Below are 23,319 nucleotides of genomic sequence, written 5' to 3'. Positions count from 1 at the left end.
TTGCATTGAGTTGGGTGCGATCTTATTTGTCTGAAAGGTGGCAGGCAGTAGCACTTCCCCCGTTTCAATCGGAGTTTACCAACAATAAGCATGGGGTACCTCAGGGGTCCTCAATCAGCCCCGTTTTGTTTAATGCATACATGCGGCCGCTTCTGGATGTCATCAAAGTTCATAATATTAGTGTGGTTAATTACGCTGTCACCCAGCTTATTGTGTCCTTGGAAGGTGACCATGCTGACTCCCAGGATACTTTCCATGTGTGCATGCGGGAAATGGTGAATTGGTTGAGGGACAATTCATTACAATTTTTTCTTTTTTCTTTTTAAGTTTGAGTTTATTGAAACCAGAGAAAATAGAACAATGATATAATCAAACAGTCAAAACATAATTAACAATCAAGTTCATATTAAGGGATAAGAAGTGTAATGGTTACAAACAACGACAAAACTGAGATTTTGCACTGCGAGGTGGGCAGTGTTCCACCAGTATTGCCAACTGATTTCTGGCCCATACCCTCAGACGTTCCTTTGGTACCCGTGAGCACGGTACGTAATCTGGGGGTCAGCTTTAATGAGAAGCTGAACCTGGAATCCCATGTCAATAAGCTGGTGGGAAGCTGCTATACTCTTATTAGAGGACTCCCCAAAGTGCTGCCTATACTGCCAGCTCAGGCAAGAGCTACAGTAGTTAGGAGTGTCATTTTGAGCCGCCTGGACTATTGTACTGCTTTGTTACTTGAGTCCCCGAGATACCTGATTGCAAGGCTCCAGAGTGTCCAGGCGGTAGCAGCAAAGTTGGCACTGACAAGGGCACGTCGGTCATCAACATCCCAGGCGCTGGCAGAGCTACATTGGCTCCCGGTGACTCAAAGGATATTGTTCAAGTCTCTTTGTATCGTGTTTAAGGCACTGCATGGACTGGGGCCTAAACCACTTCAGGGCAAGTTCAGTTGGTATGAACCGGTACGTAGCCTACGCGCCTCATCTGCTAATCTTGTTAAGATTCCGAGGACAAAGAGAGTTACTTCGGGGGAAAGAGCGTTCGGCGTGGCAGCTGTCCACCTCTGGAATCGCCTTCCTCTGGAACTCAGGCAAATACAGGATTTATTGATGTTTCATAAGAAAGTCAAGACATGGCTCTTTCCTAGAGTATAATCACTTGGTTTAGCTCTGCAGTCTACCCTCTAGCTTTCTTCCGGTATCGTAGCGCCAGGATGCCCGTAGGGTTACAGTGCGCTTTATAAATGTCAAAAATAAGTAAATAAATTCAATACGGGTATGAGAATTGGCTGCCTTTTTAGCCTTGCCTGGATGACTTTGATGTTGTTTACGCACACTTAAAATAGAGAAAGGTGTGATATAATTATATTTGCCTATGGATATCCAACAAGAGGGAAGAAAACATGTAAACTAATTTGGCTTTTGTTTGATCCAATTTGATAAGGGCTCAGTAGTTCTGAGTGATGATCCTATGATCCCATGTAGAATTTAGTCCCAACTTAGTTACTATTAGACCTTCCCTATGTTGGTGATAAGCCAAAGAGGATCAAGGCTATTACGCGGTCGTCCTTGGTGCTCCTTTCCCTTGGACCCATGATTGCCTCCCACATTGTGTGTGATTGATTGCAGTGTGTTACTGAATCACAGGCAAACTTCAAGTAAAAGGACTGTTGATGTGCTACTGTTCTGTGTGATGCTTGTATTTCCTGATTGACTGTCCTATATATTTTGCTGGCTGTTTTTCTGTTTGCTTGGCTGTGCCTTGTGTTGAAAGGTGCTGTGTATTTCACCCTGCTAGCTAGTCATCGCATGTTATTATGATTTTAGGTTTGGAGATTTAAGAGGTGTGCATGTGTGCAGTAATGGCAGAGTTTGCTTTTTCAAGTTTGTGGTAGAGTTTACTGGTGGCTTTGTTTGTTTTCTGTGCTCATATGTGCTATTGACAAGTTTGTGTTAGGTTGGACATTAAACCTGTTGATGTTTGAAACCCTTCTGGTCTGCCCTTGATAATATGTGTGAATCGAAATTTGCCTAGCATAGTAACAGTAAGTTTCAATTCTATTAAGGACACGGAGGCGAGGATTATGCTTTTCTTCCTTCGCTTTAATATCAATGACAAACATGCAGCAGCCAGAAAAGCATTAAAAAGTGACTTTTTCTTTCCAAAACATCCAGAAAACAACATCTGGTCACAACACAAAACAATCCACAATTTTTTTGTCTCATAAACATCAACTCTCATCAGTCCATGGGATATCACAGTAACCAAGTCCTTCTACACTGTCCCTGAATCCTAGAAAGTTCCTCCATTCTGTGAAGCCCTCCTCTTTCATCGCCATTTCCAGTCAAGCCTGAACATTACTGATCCTGCTTAGCTCCATCGTTTCCTACAATGTAAAGAAACACGAGAGATTACTACTGGTCACTCGGTCAAGCTGGCAACCCAACATCCTCATGACACAAAGCTGCAACGCGGGCAACTAAACCGCTGACAGAAAAAACTTTAAACTGGATTACTTACGCCAGTACGGGTGGGTTCGCACCAACTGTGCAATGGGAGGGATAATCCTCGCCTCCGTGTCCTTAATAAAATTGAAACTTACCGTTACTATGCTAGGCAAATTTCGATTCTATGGCAGGACCGGAGGCTCCGATTATGCTAGTTCAAAGCTTACTTACCACCAACTGAGTCACATCCACCACAGGTTTAAAGTAAAACCTCTTGAAGGTGGAATCGGAAGACCAATCCGCTGCCCGCATAAGATCCTCCAAGCGAGCTCCCAGAGAAAACGCCTTAGAAGCCATCGCACCTCTGGCTGAATGTGCACCAAACTGTTTTGTATCAATACCCGCCTCTTGCATGACCCATCTCACCCACCTGGCTATAATGGGGGAGGAGACCGCCTTGTGCGGTTTCCTTAAGGCAATAAGAAGTTGCCTTTCGCCCGGAGGGCGCAATTCAAGAGTCATGTCCTCATACGTCTTTAGACAATTCACCACATACAGTTTGGGCCCATCCGCAGAAGCTGGATACGAAATAGTCCTCGAGTCTGATTTGGTACGTCGACCCACCGTAAACGTAACCCCTTCCAGGGAGAAGAACCTTGCCGTAACATCCAACGCTCGGACGTCAGAGACTCTACGACAGGACACCAGACATAACAGCATGGCCAGCTTAGCGGAGAGTTCCTTCAAAGAAAGGTACCTATTCAGCTGCCAGGATAAGAAAAGGTTCAAGACCAAATTGACGTCCCAGAGGACCGAGTATCGAGGTTCTGGGGGCAGCGACAGACGGATACCCCGCAAGAGTCGACAGACAAACGGGTGTTATCCAATTGGGGCTCCATCTACTTGACAATGAGCCGCAGAAATCGCCGAACGCACTGCATTAATGGAGCGGTAAGCCAGGCCTTCCGTGGCCAAATCTGCCAGAAAGTTCAGCATGGGAACGATGCCTGCGACCACGGGATCAAGACCCCGTCGAAGACACCAACGCATCCACTTAGTCCACGCGGACCGATAGCGTTTAGATGTACTGTCTGCCCAGGCCCTTGACAACAGACCTTGAGCCGATCCCGAAAGGCCTGGGAGCGACCAGTGTCTCCTGAAAGCCTCCATGCCATGAGGCGGAGAGATCCTTGGCGAATGAGGTGGTGTTGCTCCCCGTCCGGGTTCAGAAGAAGATGAGGAAGCGGGGGGAATAGGATTGGAAAATCCCAAGAAAGTTCCAGAAGAACTGGAAACCAAACTTGAGACCTCCAACAAGGCGTCACCACCACTAAATCCACCTCCAAGAGCCGGATCCGGGTTGCCGTTCGTACCACCATCGAGAATGGAGGAAATGCATAACCCCTCTCGTGACTCCAGTCTTGGAGAAACGCGTCCGTGGCCTCCGCCAGTGGATCGGGCCTCCAACTGAAGAAACGCGGCAGCTGATGGTCGAGACGAGACGCAAAAAGATCCACCGAGAACGGGCCCCAGAGACCGTTCAACCATTGGAAGACCAGAACGTCCAGCTTCCATAGGCTGGAATCCCTCGGATGCCTGGAATGCCAATCGGCTACTTGATTGGCCTGGCCCGGAAGGTACTCCGCCGTCAACGAGATTTGGTGTGCCAAGCAGTACTCCCAAAACTCCTTCGTGAGATTAGCCAAGGCTCGGGACTAGGGCCCCCCCAGTCGACTGACATAACGGACCGCTGAGACGTTGTCCATCTTCAAAATGACACACGCGCTCGCTTGACGCTTTGTCCAACAACGGACAGCAAATGAACCCGCCAGAAGTTGCAGGGCGTTGATATGCAGCTTCTGCTCCACTGACGACCAAACGCCGCCTGTGGAGAAATGTCCACACCGGGCGCCCCATCCGGACCTGCTTGCGTCTGATTCTATGACCAAATCCGGCGCTGAGCCAAAGATTGCCCGACCGTTCCAGGCCTCCATGTGTGTCAACCACCAGGACATCTCCTCCTTGGCCTCTTCTGACAGAGGAACCGCCTGGTCGTATGAAAGCCCCTTCCTGAGATGATGCGCTTTCAGGCGCTGCAAAGCCCGATAATGGAGGGGACCCGGAAAGATTGCCTGAATGGAGGAGGAAAGAAGTCCTACCGCCCGAGCAATCTGACGGAGGGAGGTTTGGGGCCTGGAGATGGTCTGTCTCAAAGTATGACGGATCTTGGCCATCTTGCGAGATGGGAGACTCAAGGAGGACTGAACGGAATCCACGACGAATCCGAGAAAAAACAGATTTCGAGTTGGTGTTAGGACCGACTTCGTCCCGTTGATGACAAACCCCAGGCTCTCCAAGAGGGACACCGTCTGCTGCAACTGACACGTCAGCATCAGTGGGCACTGAGCCATGAGAAGGATGTTGTCTAAGTACACAATCATCCTGACTCCTTGACCCCTCAAAAACTGTATCACAGGGTGAAGCACCAAGGTGCGGAAGAAAACCCGAACGGAAGGACGGTGAACTCGTACACCTGACCCCGCCAGAGAAAATGGAGAAAACGGCGATGGGGAGGATGGATTGGAACCACCAGATACGCATCCTTGAGGTCCAGCCTGACCATCCAATCGTGTGGCAGGAGTACATCCCGAAGGAGATGGATCCCCTCCATCTTGAAATGCCGGTAGACCAACCCCCGTTGAACTCTTTGAGGTTGATCACCGGACGCCGGCCCCCGTCTGTCTTTTCCACCAAAAAGATATTGCTGAGGAACCCGTTGGGGTGCAGAGTTGATCGACAGATGGCTCCTTTCCTGAGCAGAGCGGACACCTCCTAGTCGATCAGCTGAGCATTGGGGACGGAAAAAGAAATGGGCCTTGGGAGTTCTCCCTGAACCGGCTGATCGTAAAATTCCGCGTGAAAGCCCTTTATGGTCTGCAAGACCCAAGCATCTGACGTCAGCTGTGCCCAAGCATCCTGAAAGGCCGCTTAACGACCCCAAATACGCACTTACCGCTTTGTTGGCCACCGCCGGAGTTGTTCTTGAAGCCACCGCGGCCCCGGAAACGTTGACCTCTGGTAGGGTAGAAGTTGATGTAATTGGCCGAGGAGTTATACTGCCCTCGCCCGGAGCCTTGTCCCCTGTTACCAGTCTGCTGACCGACACGGCCGTTCCCTTGGGAAAAACAAGTTTGGAAAACTCTTTTAATGCTGGATTGGGCCTTGTCTAATGAAGTGAAAGTGGCTACAAATGTTCCCAATTCCTTTACGAAGGGGTCCCCGAAGAGGCCCCCTTGAGTCACAGCACCGGCCTCGGAAGATGCTAAGTCGCCCAATTTTGGGTTGAGTTTGATCAACAACGAACGCCGGCGTTCTGTTGATAGGGCGCAGTTTGCATTCCCCATGAAGATTATCGCCCTTTGCGCCCAGTTAGACAGCACCTCGGGAGATATGGTAGAATCCGTAACGTTTGCTTCCTCCGCCATATCTAAAATTTTGGTCATTGGACCAATGGCATCCAAGAGCTTATACTGGCAAGATCGCCAGGATGGATCTGTTCCCTTGCGGGGGTCTTTCACATATTTAGCAAGGAAGGTAGCCATTTTCGAATCTAACTCGGGCATCAGGGCTACCTTCCCCTCCAAAGTGGGGCGTGGACACTCCGCTCTGAGACATCCCCGTGCTTCTTTCTCGAGAGGCTTGCGGAGGCGTCCCGCCACGAACTTGGCCACTTTGTCCCCCGGTGCCCAGGCTGCGGAGCGCGGATGCATAATCTCATCCGGGTCCAGCATACCTGTGTCATCCTGGGGCAATGTGCCCGCGGAACTGGCCGGACGCCAAGAACGCGAAGACCCCTCCTCATCGTCGGTATCTACCGGAGAACCTCCAGCCTGGGACGGGGAAGGAGGGGCGGTAGAAACTGCGGGTTCCGGCGGTGGGGGAGGCGCAGAAGGAGGTGGACCAGACTTAGCCAAGAAAGCTTTGCGCAAGCGTTCAAAGGTGTCCTTGTCCACCCCTTGCGCCTCTTCCGCGCCGCCCTCCCTATGTACTTTCTTGGGGGGGTGGCCACCCTCTTCAGGTAACGGGCCTGGCGTGGGGGGAACGGCCCCCAGGAGAGCCTGTGCCAACCTAGCGCATTCTGCCACAATGCGGTTAGACAGGTGCTCCTCCATAGGGGCTACCACTTCATTCACACACCTAAAGATAGAGCTATCTACCGCCTCAAATAAATCATCATCCAGAGGTAAGTACTGTGCTGCCTCTTCTTCCTCATAATAGCTCCCCTGCTCTATCCTGCCCCCGGATATCCCCTAGGGAATGCTTCAATACCGCAGGAGTGGAGAACTTCGTGACAGGTAGGCAATCGCCAAGGTCAAGGCCAACAGACGAACCAGCCACTACAGACAAAGTCTTTAGTAGGGATAGACGTGGACCGGCAGCGCCAGGTCAATTTTGGGCAGATCAAAGAACTGCAAGACTCAAACTGCGGCCCAGCCGCTGTGGGTGACACACAACACCCCAAGCGCGCAGGCTCTCAGATGCCGACCAGGCCACACCGCCACCCAGCGCGCTACGACCAAACAGTGCACAAACCTGCCCTCAGGCAATTAAGGAAGTTCAACAACCTCCGTGGAACATACGGACCCCTGGGGGGCGTAATATATTGAATTTCGGGACAAAATACGGACCCCGGAGGGCGTTCTAGTATGGCGGCAGGGGGACAGGCTCCGGCAGACTCGACTCTCCCAGCGCAGCTCCTTTTGAAGAGAAAGCCGCGCTGCGAGAGCAACGAGACGCACGGGCTCCTTCTGGCGGACAACAAAGGCCGCTGCAGGTGGGCCGGACGCGAAAGGAGCGAGTTGAAATGCTCCCACGGCCGTAAGGGATTCTGTAAAGCAAACAAACAAACGCCAAGAATAATTGTGAAACACTCGTGTCCCTTAAACTAAGGCCCACCACCACCAAAGCGCTATCAAGTCCTGAGCACATAATTCCCCAGAAAAAGGAAAGGGACTTAACTGGCTGCGCAGCAAAGAAAGAGGAGGGCTTCACAGAATGGAGGAACTTTCTAGGATTCAGGGACGGTGTAGAAGGACTTGGTTACTGTGTTATCCCATGGACTGATGGGAGTTGATGTTTACGAGACAAAAAAATGTGGATTGTTTTGTGTTGTGACCAGAGGTTGTTTTCTGGATGTTTTGGAAAGAAAAAGTCACTTTTTAATGCTTTTTTGGCTGCTGCATATTTGTCATTGATATTAAAGCGAAGGAAGAAAAGCATAATCGGATCCTCCGGTCCTGCCATAGAATTGTTGCTAACTAACACTTAGTTGGTGCTTACGGTTGGTTGCACTTGGTTCCGGCTACATGGCAGGAGGTGCGATTTAGAGAACCAGGAGACATGAGTTCTAGTATTCACTTCCCTACTTGACCTCAATGTTATCTCTGTATCTGTAATAGTGTGCGCTTAAACAGACTGGACTCTGTTATAAAGCGATTTTTGCTAATAATCTGGATAATTCCTTTCAGTGTGGAGGAGAAACTGCAGCGTAACTTGTGCTCACTACTGTTCTCACTTACTGACATGGCTCACTTTGGGGCAGTGTTCTACAACAATAACACGTTTTTAGGTCTCGCCTAGGCAGCGCTTGAGCTGGCTCTTCGAGACATGCTGTATTCAGGATATGGGCATAAAGCTCTGCCCACTTTCTGCCCATCTTTTTAATTGGCTCCTGTCCCTGTCCTTTGTAAATGGTGGCTTGCATTGGTCAATAGGCTTAGTAGTCCCTCCTTGGTACCGCCTTGTCTCTACTTGTAACCTCCCATGAAGACACCCACTGTTACATGTGTTGTTACTCCCTAGGTTTAAATTACAGCCTCAAGGCACTATTTTCTTAAATGGCTTCAATCAGGAAACACACTTGGTCCCAAGCTAGGCTGGCAGTGGTTACATCACTCACTAGAACATCTCACATTTATATGAGACTGTCTATAAATATCCCTTCATCAGCCCCACACAGAGTACAACCTAATCCGAAATAAATGTAATAATTCTTTTGTCACATTTCAAAGCTACTAATTGTATATTTGGAAATAGCTATTTGAATGTACTTGTAGTACTGTCTTGCATGCAGTGCATTATGGGTAGGTTGGATTTACCATATCTTCTGCAGGTTGCTGTACGTTATATGACCAAAAGAGGTCCCCTTTTGGCCACATATGGTACTGAACCCTGCAATATGGCTAGGTAAAAAACATTGCCATTTAAAATGCCAAAAACTCCAACTTTGTAGACATGCAGTGCTGGTGCCTTGCTAATTACGGACCTCTAGGAGCAGCTTGCGGTACTGTACGGAGACATACAATGCTGGTTCCTGGCTCACTTCGTAAGCACTTGCAATGGACTAGGTCTCGCATTTCTGAAAGTCTGAGCTGTTGGCGTTGCATTATTATTTGTAACACCAATACCTCAAACTATCAGTAACACTGACGATTAGTTGTCCGAGCCTTTTTTTCTTTGTCATTTTGTATTTATTAAGAGTAAAGTGTCCAGTAGGAAAGATGCACACTGTATAGTTGCATTTTGTTTCAGAGATATGCCCAAAAAATGATTGCATTTATTAGCTGGCATTAGTGGGCACTTTGATTTCACGCTATTATGCAGTTGCTGCTGACTTCTGTTAATAATAGTCACTTTGACATCACAAGTTTTATTAAATGTTATCATAAATGTTCCTTTTCCTAGCCAGTTACTTCACGTCATGTGGGGACAGTGATGGGTTAGAAAGCAAATGTCTTCTGGATTTGTGAGAAGGTCAGAAGATTAACATTGAGTAGGAGCTGGATCAGAAGAATGTTCCAGAGGTTGGAGGAGTGTGCTGAAAAGAACCAGACGATTTTTATTTTTTTTCTTTCTCAGTGGCTAGTGTCAAGGAGGTAGTGAGTTGATCCGGAGATACAGAGCCCAGAATTGTGGACCGATCTGTTGAATATGTTGAAGGAGTTTTGTAATGAAAGGTCTTCTGTGTTGTATACAAGTTGGTTTGATAGTCGCTAGGTAACCAGTGGAATGGATTTATGAGGGCAGGTAGTGTGTCTCACTCACTGTTTCTACTAAGTGACAGTCGTCTTGTGTCCCATTTACAGAGCTGCAGTAAAGGCAGGAAGGAGTTAACAAACGCTTATGTATTTAAAATGTTAAAATCCAACATGTAGGATGACCTGCTTATGATGTTGCGTCATCCAAACATCAGACTTGTACTGCCTGACCGTGTAGTTGGCTAGCAGGGTGTGAGATTGCTCTTGTGCGATAGTGAGTGCATTTAGTTGCATGTTTCATTTTGATTGCCTGACCGATTATGCGTTTCTTTTGGGGTTGCCTGTTAGGTTGTAGTCTATAATATGTGGTTTTCTGACAGGCTGTGTGTTATGTTTGTGGGTCTGACTGGCAAAGTGTGAGGTATTTCTATCTGACTGACTGGCTGGGTGTGTGTTAAGTGTAGTTTGCGGCCAATGTGTGTGTCATTTCTGCATAGTTGGCTATTCCCCAATGGTTGAATGCCAGCGTGTGAGGTATGACTGGCTGGGTGTTAGATATTTCATCGTGACTGGGTGTGAAGTATGCCCAATATTGTTTTACAGGGTGTAATGTCAAGCATTATGTGTTACTAGAAAGGGGGCGAGTGTTTTCTGTCTCGTCACATGCGCAGTTTAATACACTTCTGCCATCCTCTTCTATGCTTGATAACTGATTTTCATGATAGGGCAATAATTGCTATTTACGTACAGTAGTATGATAATTTGCTTGCAAGGTTTCTTTACTACAGAGATGACACTACTACTACAACTTGTCCCAAAGTGCTTATTTTGATGCTGTCTTCTTTGTAGGTCTTATCACCAGCAGTCAATCTGCAGCGTACGCCATCAGTAAATTTATCAGCGGGGTCCTGTCAGATCAGATCAGCGCTCGATGGCTTTTTGCTTCTGGTCTCCTGTTAGTAGGAGTCTCCAATGTCTTCTTCTCCTGGAGTTCTACAGTGCCCATCTTTGCTGTTCTGTGGTTCTTCAATGGGCTGGCGCAAGGCCTTGGGTGGCCACCATGCGGAAAAATTCTTCGCAAGGTCAGTGAAATGAAATGTAATTTAAAAGTGGAAGTGGATGTCTGTCGTAGCAATGTGTGATCAAATGCATTGTGCATTTGTAGAACACATCGCTATCACTAGTTGGCCCAAAGCGCAGAGTGCTGCCTTTTTCTATTTTGTTGCAATCCAGGGCTTGGGTGCCCAGTTGGTTGTCACATTGGAAGCATTGGGTGTTGTGCATGAGGACTGAAGGAGTATTCCAATCTTGCTGATGTGAACTTAGTGCTGTACTTTATCCTGTAAAGAATGGAGCAAGTGATGTCATGTGGTATCTTGAGAGCTTGTGTCAAAACCTGTCTCAGAAATAGGTGCTTGAAGACATTCGTCAAGAGCACCAGCTGTGCTGGCTTTCAGAAAGAAAGATGAAGCTTTATGCACAGGGGTGCTAATGTCCGTTCTGTTATCAAACACTTTCATGAATCATAAAGTTCAGAAACTGAAGAACGATGGTATGACAGAATCTATGTTGCTTGAGGTTAATACTTGTCTGAATATTTAGTAGAATTTATTTTTGTCCCTTGCTTGCAGTATCCTTACCTCATTACTAGAATATGTTTACCTCAGGCCTCGTTAAATACTTAAACCCTCATATCTAAAGTCGTTTGTCAAAGACCTGTCTCCCTCTTTGGCAGCTCAGAAAATTCCTCCTGTAGAGCCACCCAACAAACTCAACACCTTCCACAGCACAATCTTTTCACTGATTGTCAACCTGACTGTGACCCTCTCCGTAGCAAGGGGGCATTGTCTCTTGCTGGCCTGTAAGGCTTGCTTGTCCTTTTAGAATTGAGGAAAACTGCAGAACAAATCTTAAAGCCTTGTTTACTGCTTTTGGTACTTGGAGTCCACTTCTTTGTTCTGGGTACAAGAGGAAATTGTTCCAGTCCTTCAGAGCTCCTCTCAGCTCACAGACCGGTCTAGTCCTCGTCTGATCTGCTGCAGGTCCAGGAAGTGTTCTGAAGTGTGTGCCTGGAGATGGCACATTTATGCCTGGCATAACCTAGTGGGTTGGATGACTCCTGGGTACTCCCCAACCAATGGAGTAAAGGTCGGGCCCAACCCACTTTTGACATTTTCAAGATGACAACGTTCTTCAGCCCTACTAAACTTGGGCTCCGGGGGCTGGGAGTGTATGTGTGGAGTGTACTATGGTAATTCTAGTGTCCTCCAACATCTGACACTAAAATCCAGTTTGAGACAGCTACCGTACCCACAATAAACCCAAATACAGAAGTCAAGTCTGGTATAACAAAAACAGAGTCCTTCAGCAACCAGACTATGGATCCAACAAAACAATTGTCTTGGCATCCTGGTCTGTCCCCTTTCAAGTGTGCTTCACGGGCTATATGTAAACCCTGCAGACCTGTCATACTCTAGCAGGATATGCCATTGTAGTGTCAAAAAGCATACCTACAGCCTACACCCTGCATATTCCGTGAAGTTCAGAGGAGTCACATGTGCCCATTCAGGTCAGCCTATTTGCTCCTGGGAGGAATTTCAGACCTATTCAAAGCTAATCACCGGCTGGGAGCTGGCAGAGGCTTATGATAATTAGCCTTCCGACAGTTCAGGCATGTAAAGTGTAACTTTTTAAAAGTTACTTTTTTAATATTTATTACAAATCCTACTTCACCATTGAATTTGGATTTTCAATAACTATTAAAAATAGTGGGTTAATTCTTTTTCTAGCAACCCCCTTTACCCAAAATACAGAATTAGTATTTGTATCTGTCCTCTAGTTTTCTATTTAGGACCGCTAAGAATGTCACTGTGAAAACAGCTGTTGATTGCTAGTTTAACATTAAATTTCTTCTTCTCCTACTTTTAAATACTATATGCACCCTACCTTGTGGGCTGCAAAGCCTACATAAGGGTGACTTATTAATATTTGCAAGGAAGTTTTTGACCTGTCAAAATAGTTTGTTTTGACTGGTCGAATTGTAGTTTTAACACTGTTACAGTCAAGTCTGCCACTGTAGTGGATGGCACAATAGGTGACGCAATCCAGTAGTCGGATTTTACTTCCAGGCCCTGGGTACATTTTGTACCATATACTAGAAACTTATAGGCAAGTAAAAAAATTACCAATTAGGAATGTGCTAATTCACTCACATTTAGTAGGAGAACCCAGGCACTTTTCTAGTGGTTAGCAGGGGAAAACTGCACAGAGTTCTTAAGCCAGCAAATATTACATAGGGTCGAGCAAAAGGTGAAAGTGACCATGCAGAAATGGTACATTTCCTATAGTTACCCATTATGCAGGCTCTATATATTACTGAATAACAGTCATCACTGTAAGGGCCAAGTTGCACTTACAAATGAAAAAACATTTTTCAATGTGCCTATAACTTTGATCCCCACAAATGGATCTGCACCAAATTTAGTAGTCACTTACCATATCTGGCTAAGATCTGGCATGCTAATGTTTGTACCTTTCCATGCAGGAGAAAAAAGTTAAAGAGGGAGGTAAAATTACAATCTTGACAGAGATTGTACAGTTCCCAGTAACGTTATCTCACAAGCTCATGTTATTGGGTTCTATGGAGGAGGAAGGTGATACCTGTTATGTGAAAAGTTTAATAGAAATGGGAACCAACAATGCTGAAATTGTATTGGCTTATGGAAAGATGTGTGATTCTAGAGAAAATATTATACCTCGTGTGAGGGAGTCCACAGAAACATGGCAAGATCTGGAATCCGAGGATTGAGCATTTGTGGATTAAATGAGGATTCCCCCCTCCCCGGTGTATAACCAACTTCATGAACATTGTAATCGATGACTATACTTGGAAATGTCATATGTACAGAGTGGTGATATCTTGCTACACATGCTGCTAATTTGAGATTTATATATACAAAAAGTAATATACAGATTTATAATAAAAAAAAAAAAAGAGGGAGGTCAAAAAGATGCATCTCCCCCCTCGCCCCCCACCACCACACAGGAAATGTAATCTTGATAGAGGTGGGAGGGCAGTAACATTTTAACTTGCCTATCACCTTAGCTGTGTTTGACTTTGCATCAAATATTGCAGTTAGCAAGTTATACCCAGGTATAAGTATTTCAACTTTCATGCAGATTCAGTGGAATGGTGGGCAGGAATGCAAAGTTAAAGAGGGCCTTCAAACAATTTTGATTTATTACTAACTATGACACAATTTTGTGGATTTGCACAACATTTGGCTTAACATGTTAAGCCTACTCTTGGTTTTCTCAATTTCATGCAGGTCTTCCAAAGGAGGGGCAGTTTTAAAGGGTAAGGGAGGGGGCTAAAGAAGTGTTACATTTGACACTGTTTGATGAATGGGCATGGAATTTGGCAATCATTTAGCAAATTAAGCCCAGTGAAAGGCCTGCATGGCCCGCGACCATCCCTCGTTTGCAGTCAACGGGGCGTTAGGCACAGGGACTGGCTGAAAGCCTTGCTCAGCACAGTATGGGTATATAGCATGTAAATACGGTACACCAAAAAGAAAGCCATAAAATTCACTGAACAATCAAAAGCAAATAATCCCTGAGATTCACCAGTTATGAGCGCAGCTCACATTGCACACTATAACTCACGCCCCTGTTATGTACAGGACACCTTTAGCAAATATCATGCTAAAAAAGCCTGTTTGCAAAGAGCGTACAATGTTGAAGGAGTTTTCGTTTGCATTGTGTGTTGCACACCATAACTATCAAATTTCAGGACATTGTTTTTAAATCAACATTCCTGCAAGAATCTGGTGCCAAATAAGGTGGCAGTGTTTTAATTTTTATTTAACGTAATGCGCACAGTAGTAGCTAAAAGAGCACCTACACATTTCAACCAGATTGGTCTTTGTCACTGCAATTAGTCCATCTTCTCTTTTCATGCTTTCTTCATTTTATAACGTAACATTATTGACCTTCTTTTCCACCATCGTTCCCAAAGAATTATGGGATAAGTAGTGTTTTCCTGGCTCCCTTGTAAATAGCAACATATTCTCTAAAGTGCATGGTATCTAACAAACACATCACATATTTTATTTTATCTTAATTCATATTAACTAAAGGCCTTCAGTGGGCTGTTGTCTAACAACCTGAGTAAACGGACTTGGTGGAAGGGCGACAGGCCTCCAGAATAACTTCAGCTACTTCCGGCTGAAGGTTGAAACCTTTAAATTGTTTCCACTCAATCGTCGGGTATAAACGTGTAGGTTACAGAGATCTGGGTGGAGCTCTCTGCCCTGCTGTTGGGACAGGAGATCCATCCGCATGAAGAGGGAGTCAAAATGGATGGCAGATTCCTTGAGTGAGTGGTTTGGAGTACTAAACTCTACCGATCCACTCCAGTTCCACCAGGACTGGCTGTGTTTGGTTCCACCTGACTTTTTTTTGGGACTTGTGGGATCAAAGGCAGAGGTGGAAATGTGTACATGAGTATAAAGTCCCGCCGAAGGTAGAATGTGCTTCCCAGAAACCCCTGAGGAGGAAACTGTGGAGCTCACAAGGTTTGACAGTGAGTATTTTCAGAAGTAGCAAACAGATCTAGAAAGGGTGTGCCTCACTGGGCAAAAATTCTGTGTGCCACTTTTGGATGGAGATGCCACTCGTTATGGGCAAGATGGTGCCTGCTGAGTTTATCTACCTTAATTTTGAGAAACCCCACCATATGCTTGACAGTTCTGGATAACTCACGAAGTACCAACCACGTCCATAATGTATAGCTTCAGAACCTCAAAACAATGGAGTGCATAAGACCTAACTCTGCCATGCCTGCTGCAGTACCACAGAGTGGTTGTTTTGTCTATCATCTCCTATATTGACCTATCCTTGATGGAATATCGAAAGGCCTTGAGGACCGGATGAATGGTGTGTAGGCTCAAAAGACTGATATGAAGGCTTTGCTACTTTGGAGACTAGAATCCTCTGATGCCACCTCGTACACAAGGGTCTACTGCATATCAGGTTGTCCTCACTCTTTCACCACAGAACTACGCTGACCAATTTGTGGAATATTCACATCTTGTCCATGAGGTATCCCCAGTGCTAACCCACTGTATTTGCAGTTTCCATTGAATGGCTTGCATGTGCCAATGAGTGCCCTACACAGGAAGAGGGTAGGACACCAGAACATAAAGACTTGGAAAGTAGCTCCTGCTTGAAACATAACCTGAATGGCCCGTGCTTGCTGCGGCTGTGGAAAAGCCTTCAGAGCAACTGTATCATGAATGGCTCTATTAAAGTTCACCCTCTAAAATGGAATAAGATGGGACTTGGGCTAAATAGAAAATCTCCAGGTGAACAGCTTAGGAATCGTTGTCTGCAGTTGGTCCGAAACTAGCTGAGGCAAGCCAGACTTCAACATGCCAGTCATCGAGGAATGGCAAAACGTGTATCCTGGCCTCGTGGAAATAAGCGACAACCACTTGCATAAATTTAGTAATGACTCAAGTGGTTGATATCAGGCTGAAGGGCCGGACTGTGAAATGGAAGTGGTCCAACCCCACTACAAACTGGAAATACTTACAGCGGGACTGCACGCCTGAAGACACCATCCATTCTTTTGAGTTGAAGGCAAACCGAACTTTCACAAGAGTTATCATCCTGAGCTTCCACTTTTTGAAGAATGAGTTCAACAACATAAGGTCCAAGATTAGTCTACGGCCACCATCCTTATTGGGGACCAAGAAGTTCTAGTAATAGCATCCCAATTCTTACTCCGACTTGAACACTAATTTCACATCACCCTTGATGAGTAACACAATTTCTCTGGAGGGAATAGCACTGATGTCTGAGCAATAACTGGAAGGATATGTGGTTGGGAGTAGTCCAGAGAGAGAAGGGCATAATCTTGCTGAATAATGTGAAGAAAGCACAAGCACAGTGTAATGAAGCACCAGCAGGGCATGGAATGCTGGATTCTGCTCTTACTGGCCCCAAATGCTTAATGGAGGGGCCATTTAAGAGGTTTGGTGCGAGTAATTGGAGAAGAGGAGGAGGGCTTATGCTGCTGACTACGATTTCTGTCACTGCCTCTGCCCTAAAAAGTTTGTGCTGGTGTTGGACAGGTTATGAAGAAGTTTTCTGTGATAGGCAAGGGCCGTTAAACAGACCCTACATTATCTGTATTGCTGATGGAATTGTCGTGCTGTAGAGCTGCATCTGGTTTCTTACCAATGTGTGTGTCTGAACCCGTCTGTGGACCTGTCCATGAGTGAACCCCTGTACATCTCCGGAAATGCCAATGGAACGCATTGAAGCATGACGTCTGATAATGCTGGTGACTTGTGCACGAGCAACCGAATCAGTGTGTCCAGACCAGAACACAAAATGTACTTGAAGCCCTTACTACCTGGTACCGTTTGCCTTAAAGCACTGCAGAAATCTTTGGCCAACGCTGGCAAAACATTGTGAGCCATATCCTAAAGGTCATACGTTCAGCACTCGGGAGGCAAACTTCCTTCAAGTAGAGCACTGATAGGTTTGTCAATAAAACATGTTTTTTACCTATTGCCTCAATGTGGGAAGTTGGCCTGGCATATGCTGTCTCCTAGTTATAGGGACACCTTGCACCAGTCCAATTCGACTCTTATTGATGATAGGTTTAAGACAACCTTTAAACAAAGCTATCCCAGTGTTAGCTGTGGAGAGCAGCCTTCAGGCTAAGTCTTGAAGGAGTGTTAAGCTTATTGTTGTACCATAATAACCTCTTGAATAACCAAATGAAAGAGTAGCCCACACAGGTCTATATACAAAATATATGTATTTATTCTAGACAGAATCCCACAGTCTCGGTATGAGGCTAGTGGCAAAGTTACAATTCAAACAAGCATTTATAAACACAATAAATAGCACAGGAATCACTGGGCCCCAGGGGGGGACCAAACCATATATCAAAAAAGTGGTATAAGAACCACGACAATTCTACAGACAATGCCTAGGGTATTTAGGATCGCTGGCCCCTTAAGAATCCACCCCAGGTTATGAGGAAGGGGACCCACGGGAGGCGCGTGCAGTGGAAATAGCTGCTATCAGGATCTTTATTATAGTCTATGGAGAATGTCGCGGTTGAAATTACACAGATTAAAGGCACTTCTAGCAGGAGTACAAAGTTAAAACTTTAGACTTAAGCTTTTGAGGAGCCCACTACCACGAGAGTACCGAGGTACTACTGTTACCTGCCCCAGGGAAGCCGGGTGCATAGGTCGATTCTGGTGTCGGGTCGCGTGCTGATTTTCTATAGGAAAATGTTCAAAAGTGCTGCTAGCCAAAAGCGTCGATGATGCCGTGAAGATCAAGGATGTGAAGATTGTAGAGAAGAACCTGAAACCAGAGGGGACAGAGTCTGGGTCACGGCAAAGTGACCAGGAGGCTCAAAGCAAAGAGCCCTTCGATGTCTGGTGCTTCAGGTGCGAAGCGGTGTAGCTTGGATCTGCAGCCACGGGCTCCGGGAGGCTTCAAGGAAGGCCAGCTTCTGGAGGGCGACTGTCCCACGTCGGATGAGGGTCGCTGCGGTGTTAGTGTCCGGATTGGATCCACTAAGCCCTGGCAACCGCAACCCACGAAAGTTAAACAAATCTGCTACAGTGCAGACCCACGAGGTCTGGGAGAGGTCTCCTTTGGAGAGACTGTAGAGCAGGCCTGGAGCAACCAGGGGAACTCTTGATTGTCGAAATAGACCTCCGCTGGGGCCCTCAAGTCGAGAGACAAGGGACCGCGGGAGGCGGCAATTTGGAGTGCGTAAAAGGGCACCCACGAGCCACCGGAGGGGGCTAGGGCGCTGGTCTTTGGCACAATTGCTGTAGAGTGGTTGGCTCAAACGGGCCAAAGCACAACTTCCCCACTGGTCAGGGTCGTGTGCTACGCAAGAGGTGGCCGGTGTCCTGGGGTATTGGGGATCTCGGCACCCACGCGGTCCACGGTGCCCAAACTCGTTGAGCACACTCACTGGCCTCTGGGATGCGCTGGAAACCCACCTCAAGGGTTCTGGAAGTCGTCGAAGTCCGTAGGAGCAGCTAGGTTCCAACCGGGTCACTTGCAGTGTTTCAGGTGCCTGCCAAGCAGGGGGATAACTCCTTTATCCCAAGGGAGATTTCTTCCGTCAGCTGGGCAGCAGCAAGTCGAAGGTCAAGACTGTAAAGGTCAAGATTAATCTGAGGCTCTGGGGCCACGTTATTCACCTTTATCCCCAAGATTAGGGGAGTGTCCAGAGTAGTGCCCACCAATGAGGGGTGAGGCGAGAAAGGGTGGCTACACCCTCTCCCCTTTGTGTGTTTCCCGCCTGGGCGAGGGGCAGGATGCCCCTGAACCGGTTCCAAGCGGTGTATGCAGAATGGGGGCTCTGCAGCTGCCTACGTGCAACTCTGAAAGGACATTTGGTGCACCCACCCTGTTCCAATCCACATTATCCTGTCTGGGGAGATGCTAGCACCTCCCTGCCACAGGAGCCCTATTGTCCAGCTGGCGAGGCTGGGGTTTTCCCCAGCAACAGCCACCCACAGTCGTGTGGGTGGCGGGTAGTAGCCATTTTGTACTACATGTGCACTTTTAAATTGGTGTCTCAATTCTGCTGCTTTTCCCATATCGCCCCTCTAGCAGGGGGGAATCGTACCCTCATGCCCATGGCTGGACTGGGGGTATGATTCCTACATGTTTGACACCAAACACGATATGGTTCTTGTAGCCATTCTCAAGTTATCGCGTTATCGCAATAGACTTATAATGCGGTTAAGAGTATATGGTATGGCTACACTACAAACAACCCAGCAATGATTTTACGAAGGTTGCAGGGAGGTCCTACTCATGTAGGGGTCCCCCCTCACACATACCTCAGCACCCTGCCTTGTAGGATTAGCAAGGCCTGCCATAGGGGTGACCCATGAGAGTACATGTGTTGTAATGGGGTGGGATATAGGCTACCTATATCCCTATAAGGGGTGCTAGCACCACCTTACCCAGACTACAGTAGTGGTCTGGTGGTGTCAGTTTGTATGGCTGTCCCAGGGTGGCACAATAAGTGCTGCAGCCCTGTTAGGCCTACTGAGGGACCCATGCCCTGGGTACCTAGGGTACCATCTACAAGGGACTGTCAGGGCATCCTCAGCATCCAATTGGTTTGTACCTAGGGTACTTCACATTAGTTTTAGGGAGAACGCAGATAGGCTGGGGTCCTGGATAGCAGGATCCCAGCCAGATTAGTCAAAAACCACTCAAATACCAGGCAAAAAGTTGGGGGCAACCATTAGTCAGATTCCACCTTCCTACACTCAATCTTTTTAAATTCTCTGTTTGGAGGAGCTGACCAAAAGTAGTTCAGATTAACTTTGCATGTGCAAGCCTAAAATCCCTAGATGCGAGTTGTTTCATCAGAAATTTTGGGTCACCTAGCACTGGCCTATGGCATTGCACAGTCCGTCAACTCATTGGCAGGACTAAAGAAGGCTTTGACCAGGTTGCCATAATAGAATCAGTCAGGACCTCGTAATAGGGCAAGAAAGGTTCTGAAGTGGAAGGCCCAGACTACAAAATCTCCATTAGAAAATTAGGCTTTGTCTCCTACGTGGGAAGTTGTAATTCAATGACTTCAGCTTTATGAACCACTACAGAAGAAACACTTTTTTTCTGTTTAGGGTCCTGATGCATGTTTAGGTCCAACTCTGGTGAACTATCCAAACTACTGGAATTTTTTAGGTCAATATGTAAACCAGCATCAGGATATTGAAAGAGGAGAAAATAATCGGCCTCTTTGTCGTCCTCCTCATCATCAAGACTTGCTTATGGTACTGAAGAGCATCAACATCTCCCCCCCTCCCCCCCCCCCCCAAAAAAAAGCCTCCTGAAAATCAGATCTGCCAACATTCAAAATATTTCCTCCATGAAGGATGGGTCCTTTGAGAGGTGGGCCTACAAGAGGGGGTGGGGCTTTGATCTTGTCACTCTTTTCAGCCGTATCTGTTAGGACATCTAGCCGCACATTCCTTACCTTAGAATCCTCCCCAAGCGCCAGACTGGGTCCGGAAATTTTCTCAGCAGTACCTGCGCACATCTTTAGAGGGCATCTTGGCAACTCCACAGCGACGTCGTCTGCGGAATGTGATGTCAAGGACTCCATATAAGCCCTCCCCCGATGTTTCTTTGTGACCATTTCTGCGCCAACAATGCAGAGCCACGTAGAGAAGAAGTCTCAGAAAACAGTGAGCCAAAAAGGGAAAAATCATGTATCAACAAGTACAGATAGGCAGAACCGCATTAGAATGCAAAGAGGGGATCTAGGAGACCACAGGGCCCTTAGTTTAATATTATCCAATATTGACATTGAGGGCTTCTGGTGACATCTCAAATAATGAGGGGGGGGGGGGCTTGTAAATGTCACCAGAATTCTGAGACGGCAATATCGTGCAATATTACACCTCACCCACCCTTAATTATATGTTACGTGTTTATTTTGAGAAAGTTATCTTGAAAAGGCTGTTTTCCTCACTGACGAATTAGTGTGTTTGATTTGCTTATCTGTTTAGAATAAATTGTTGATAAATCGATAGGAAGTGGTGAGGGCTAGTTGATTTGTGCCGTTCAGTGGCTGCAGTGTTAACTGTATAATTATTTGCACATCATTTTTCATACAATTTTCAACATTTGCAGCTGTCACAGAAAATGTTTTTAGTTCAAATGGACGAAACTTGTTTTGCAAGAGTGTGCCGCATATTTAATTTTTTTGCCGCTAAATTTTTACCAGTCTCTTCTGTTCTTTTGGTAGTACAGACTGATTAGGGAGGACTCCTACGAAGCCAGCCACTTCTTCCTCTCATTCCCTCGATCCCAGTATTTGGGATCATGTTTAATAACCTTGCTGCGTAATTTGGCACACCATGCCGCAAACCCTAGTAGCCCTGACAAGGTTAAAGCTCTACCGACTGGTTTAGTAGCTGTCATTATGTTGAGGAAATCTGTATTTCACATGCAGCCATGAAATCATATTTCACGGTTCCTTGTGATAAATGTTTTTGGGCCTCTGCATTCTGTGCAATAAAAGCACCAAGACCTGTAATATACATAAAGTAATTACAAACATACCAAAATAGTAAAAATTAATGTGATGTAATAGTGCTCCCGATATTGTAGCTAGAATATGGATCGCAAAGTAATGACTGACCACCAACATTTCTCAGAGTAATGTTACTGTGTATGCTCGTTTAATGTCCATGCCCCCTTTCTTCCTATTTCCGTATATTATTTCTAGCCCTAATATTTGTGCACTTTGACAATTTTGATTTTAATCTCACACAATGCCTTCATTTGTTTTGTTGTTTTTTAAGGTAGTAATAAACATACTGCAAATAAAAACGAAAGTGCTTCCCTCAGTGGGATGTCACAAGATAGTGCCTCACAGTGTAATGCCTTCATATAGTGTCTCTCAGAATGTGATGCTATCAGGCAGTGCCTTGTGATTCCAGCAGAAAGTCCCATCATTGTAAATTTCTGTATATTAAGCTCCTAGGGTTGTTTATGAGTTGATGACACAGATGGCAGGTTGTGTCGAGTTCCTTACGTCCTACTGAGATAGCTTTAAAAAAAAAAATTTTTTAAGAGTTTTATATAGCGCGAACTCGACCCAAAGATATCGGGTATCAGAGCGCTTTACTTGAGCACCAGTTTCGTTACAGATGGACACATTCATTTTTGTTAGGCACGAGGAGATTAAGTGATTTGCCCAGAATCACAGGATGTTGAGCGTCCATGCCGAGACTCTAACCCGGTTCCCCAGCTTCGAGGTCAACTGCTCTAGCCATAAGGCTACATCCTCTACCCCTAGCTGTTAATAATATGAGGACACTGCTGTCCACACAGATAGACCACCATGGAAAGTAGTCCTGCATGGTCCCTTAGATTTACTGTCTTCAGCTGCACTTACATTCTTGTGTGTTTTACCATTTTCTTCCCTTCAGTGGTTCGAGCCCTCTCAGTTTGGGACATGGTGGGCTGTCCTCTCCACCAGCATGAACCTGGCCGGCAGTGTGGGCCCCATCATTGCCACCGTGCTGGCGGCGAGCTACAGCTGGCGCTCCACGCTAGCCGTCTCCGGCCTGATCTGCGTGGCTGTGGCCTTCCTCTGCCTCGCCATGATCAAGAACGAGCCAGCGGATGTGGGCCTGAAAAACATCGAGCCGGGCACGAAAAAAGGCAAAAAAGGTGAGTTCTTCACGATCCTCAGAGGTAAGGGGTGAACACAGCAATATGTATGTATGGGGCTGGTTGCTGGACCCCAAGGCAGGCTGAGAAGAGACACTGAGCCGAGAAAGCTCTCTCTCTCTCTTTTTTTTCTCCCTCTTTTCTCTCTCTCTCTTCTCTCTTCTTACACTCTCCTCTCTTTTCTCTCCTCTCTCTTCCTCTCTCTCTTCCTCTCTCTCTTCCTCTCTCTCTTTTCTCACTTCTCTCTTTTCTCTCCTTTCTCTCTCTCTCTCTCTCTCATCTCTCTCTCTTTTCTCTCCTTTCTCTCTCTCTCTCTCTCTCTCTTGTCTCTCTCTCTCTCTTGTCTCTCTCTCTCTCTCTCTCTCTTCTCTCTCTCTCTCTCTCTCTCTCTCTCTCTCTCTCTCTCTCTCTCTCTCTCTCTCTCTCTCTCTCTCTCTCTCTCTCTCTCTCTCTCTCTAGGGCACGTCTGGACTCCATTCTTTCTTTGTGGGGAAGCCCTGGCCATTCGGTCTCTCTGGCATTTTCCCTGAAGACTGCGGGCTGTGTGGCTGCTTTCAAAGCAAGATGGCATGCCATGA

At 46.5% G+C, this 23,319-nt stretch overlaps 1 protein-coding gene across 7 annotated transcripts in view; it reads left to right on the top strand.

The window, feature by feature from the left end:
- SLC37A4 (solute carrier family 37 member 4) overlaps positions 1-23,319 on the top strand; it is a 120,884-nt gene that overhangs the window by 68,314 nt on the left and 29,251 nt on the right. For all 7 annotated transcript variants that reach the window (XM_085645890.1, XM_085645892.1, XM_085645893.1 and 4 more), the window contains exons 3-4: positions 10,334-10,566; positions 22,498-22,741. In XM_085645890.1, the coding sequence (XP_085502016.1) occupies positions 10,334-10,566; positions 22,498-22,741 (477 nt within the window). The remainder of the gene's footprint in view (positions 1-10,333; positions 10,567-22,497; positions 22,742-23,319) is intronic.

Source organism: Triturus cristatus, chromosome 3_1 (genome assembly GCF_964204655.1).
Source record: "Triturus cristatus chromosome 3_1, aTriCri1.1, whole genome shotgun sequence".
Classification (NCBI taxonomy): domain Eukaryota; kingdom Metazoa; phylum Chordata; class Amphibia; order Caudata; family Salamandridae; genus Triturus; species Triturus cristatus.
This window is presented reverse-complemented; position numbering and strand designations above follow the sequence as displayed.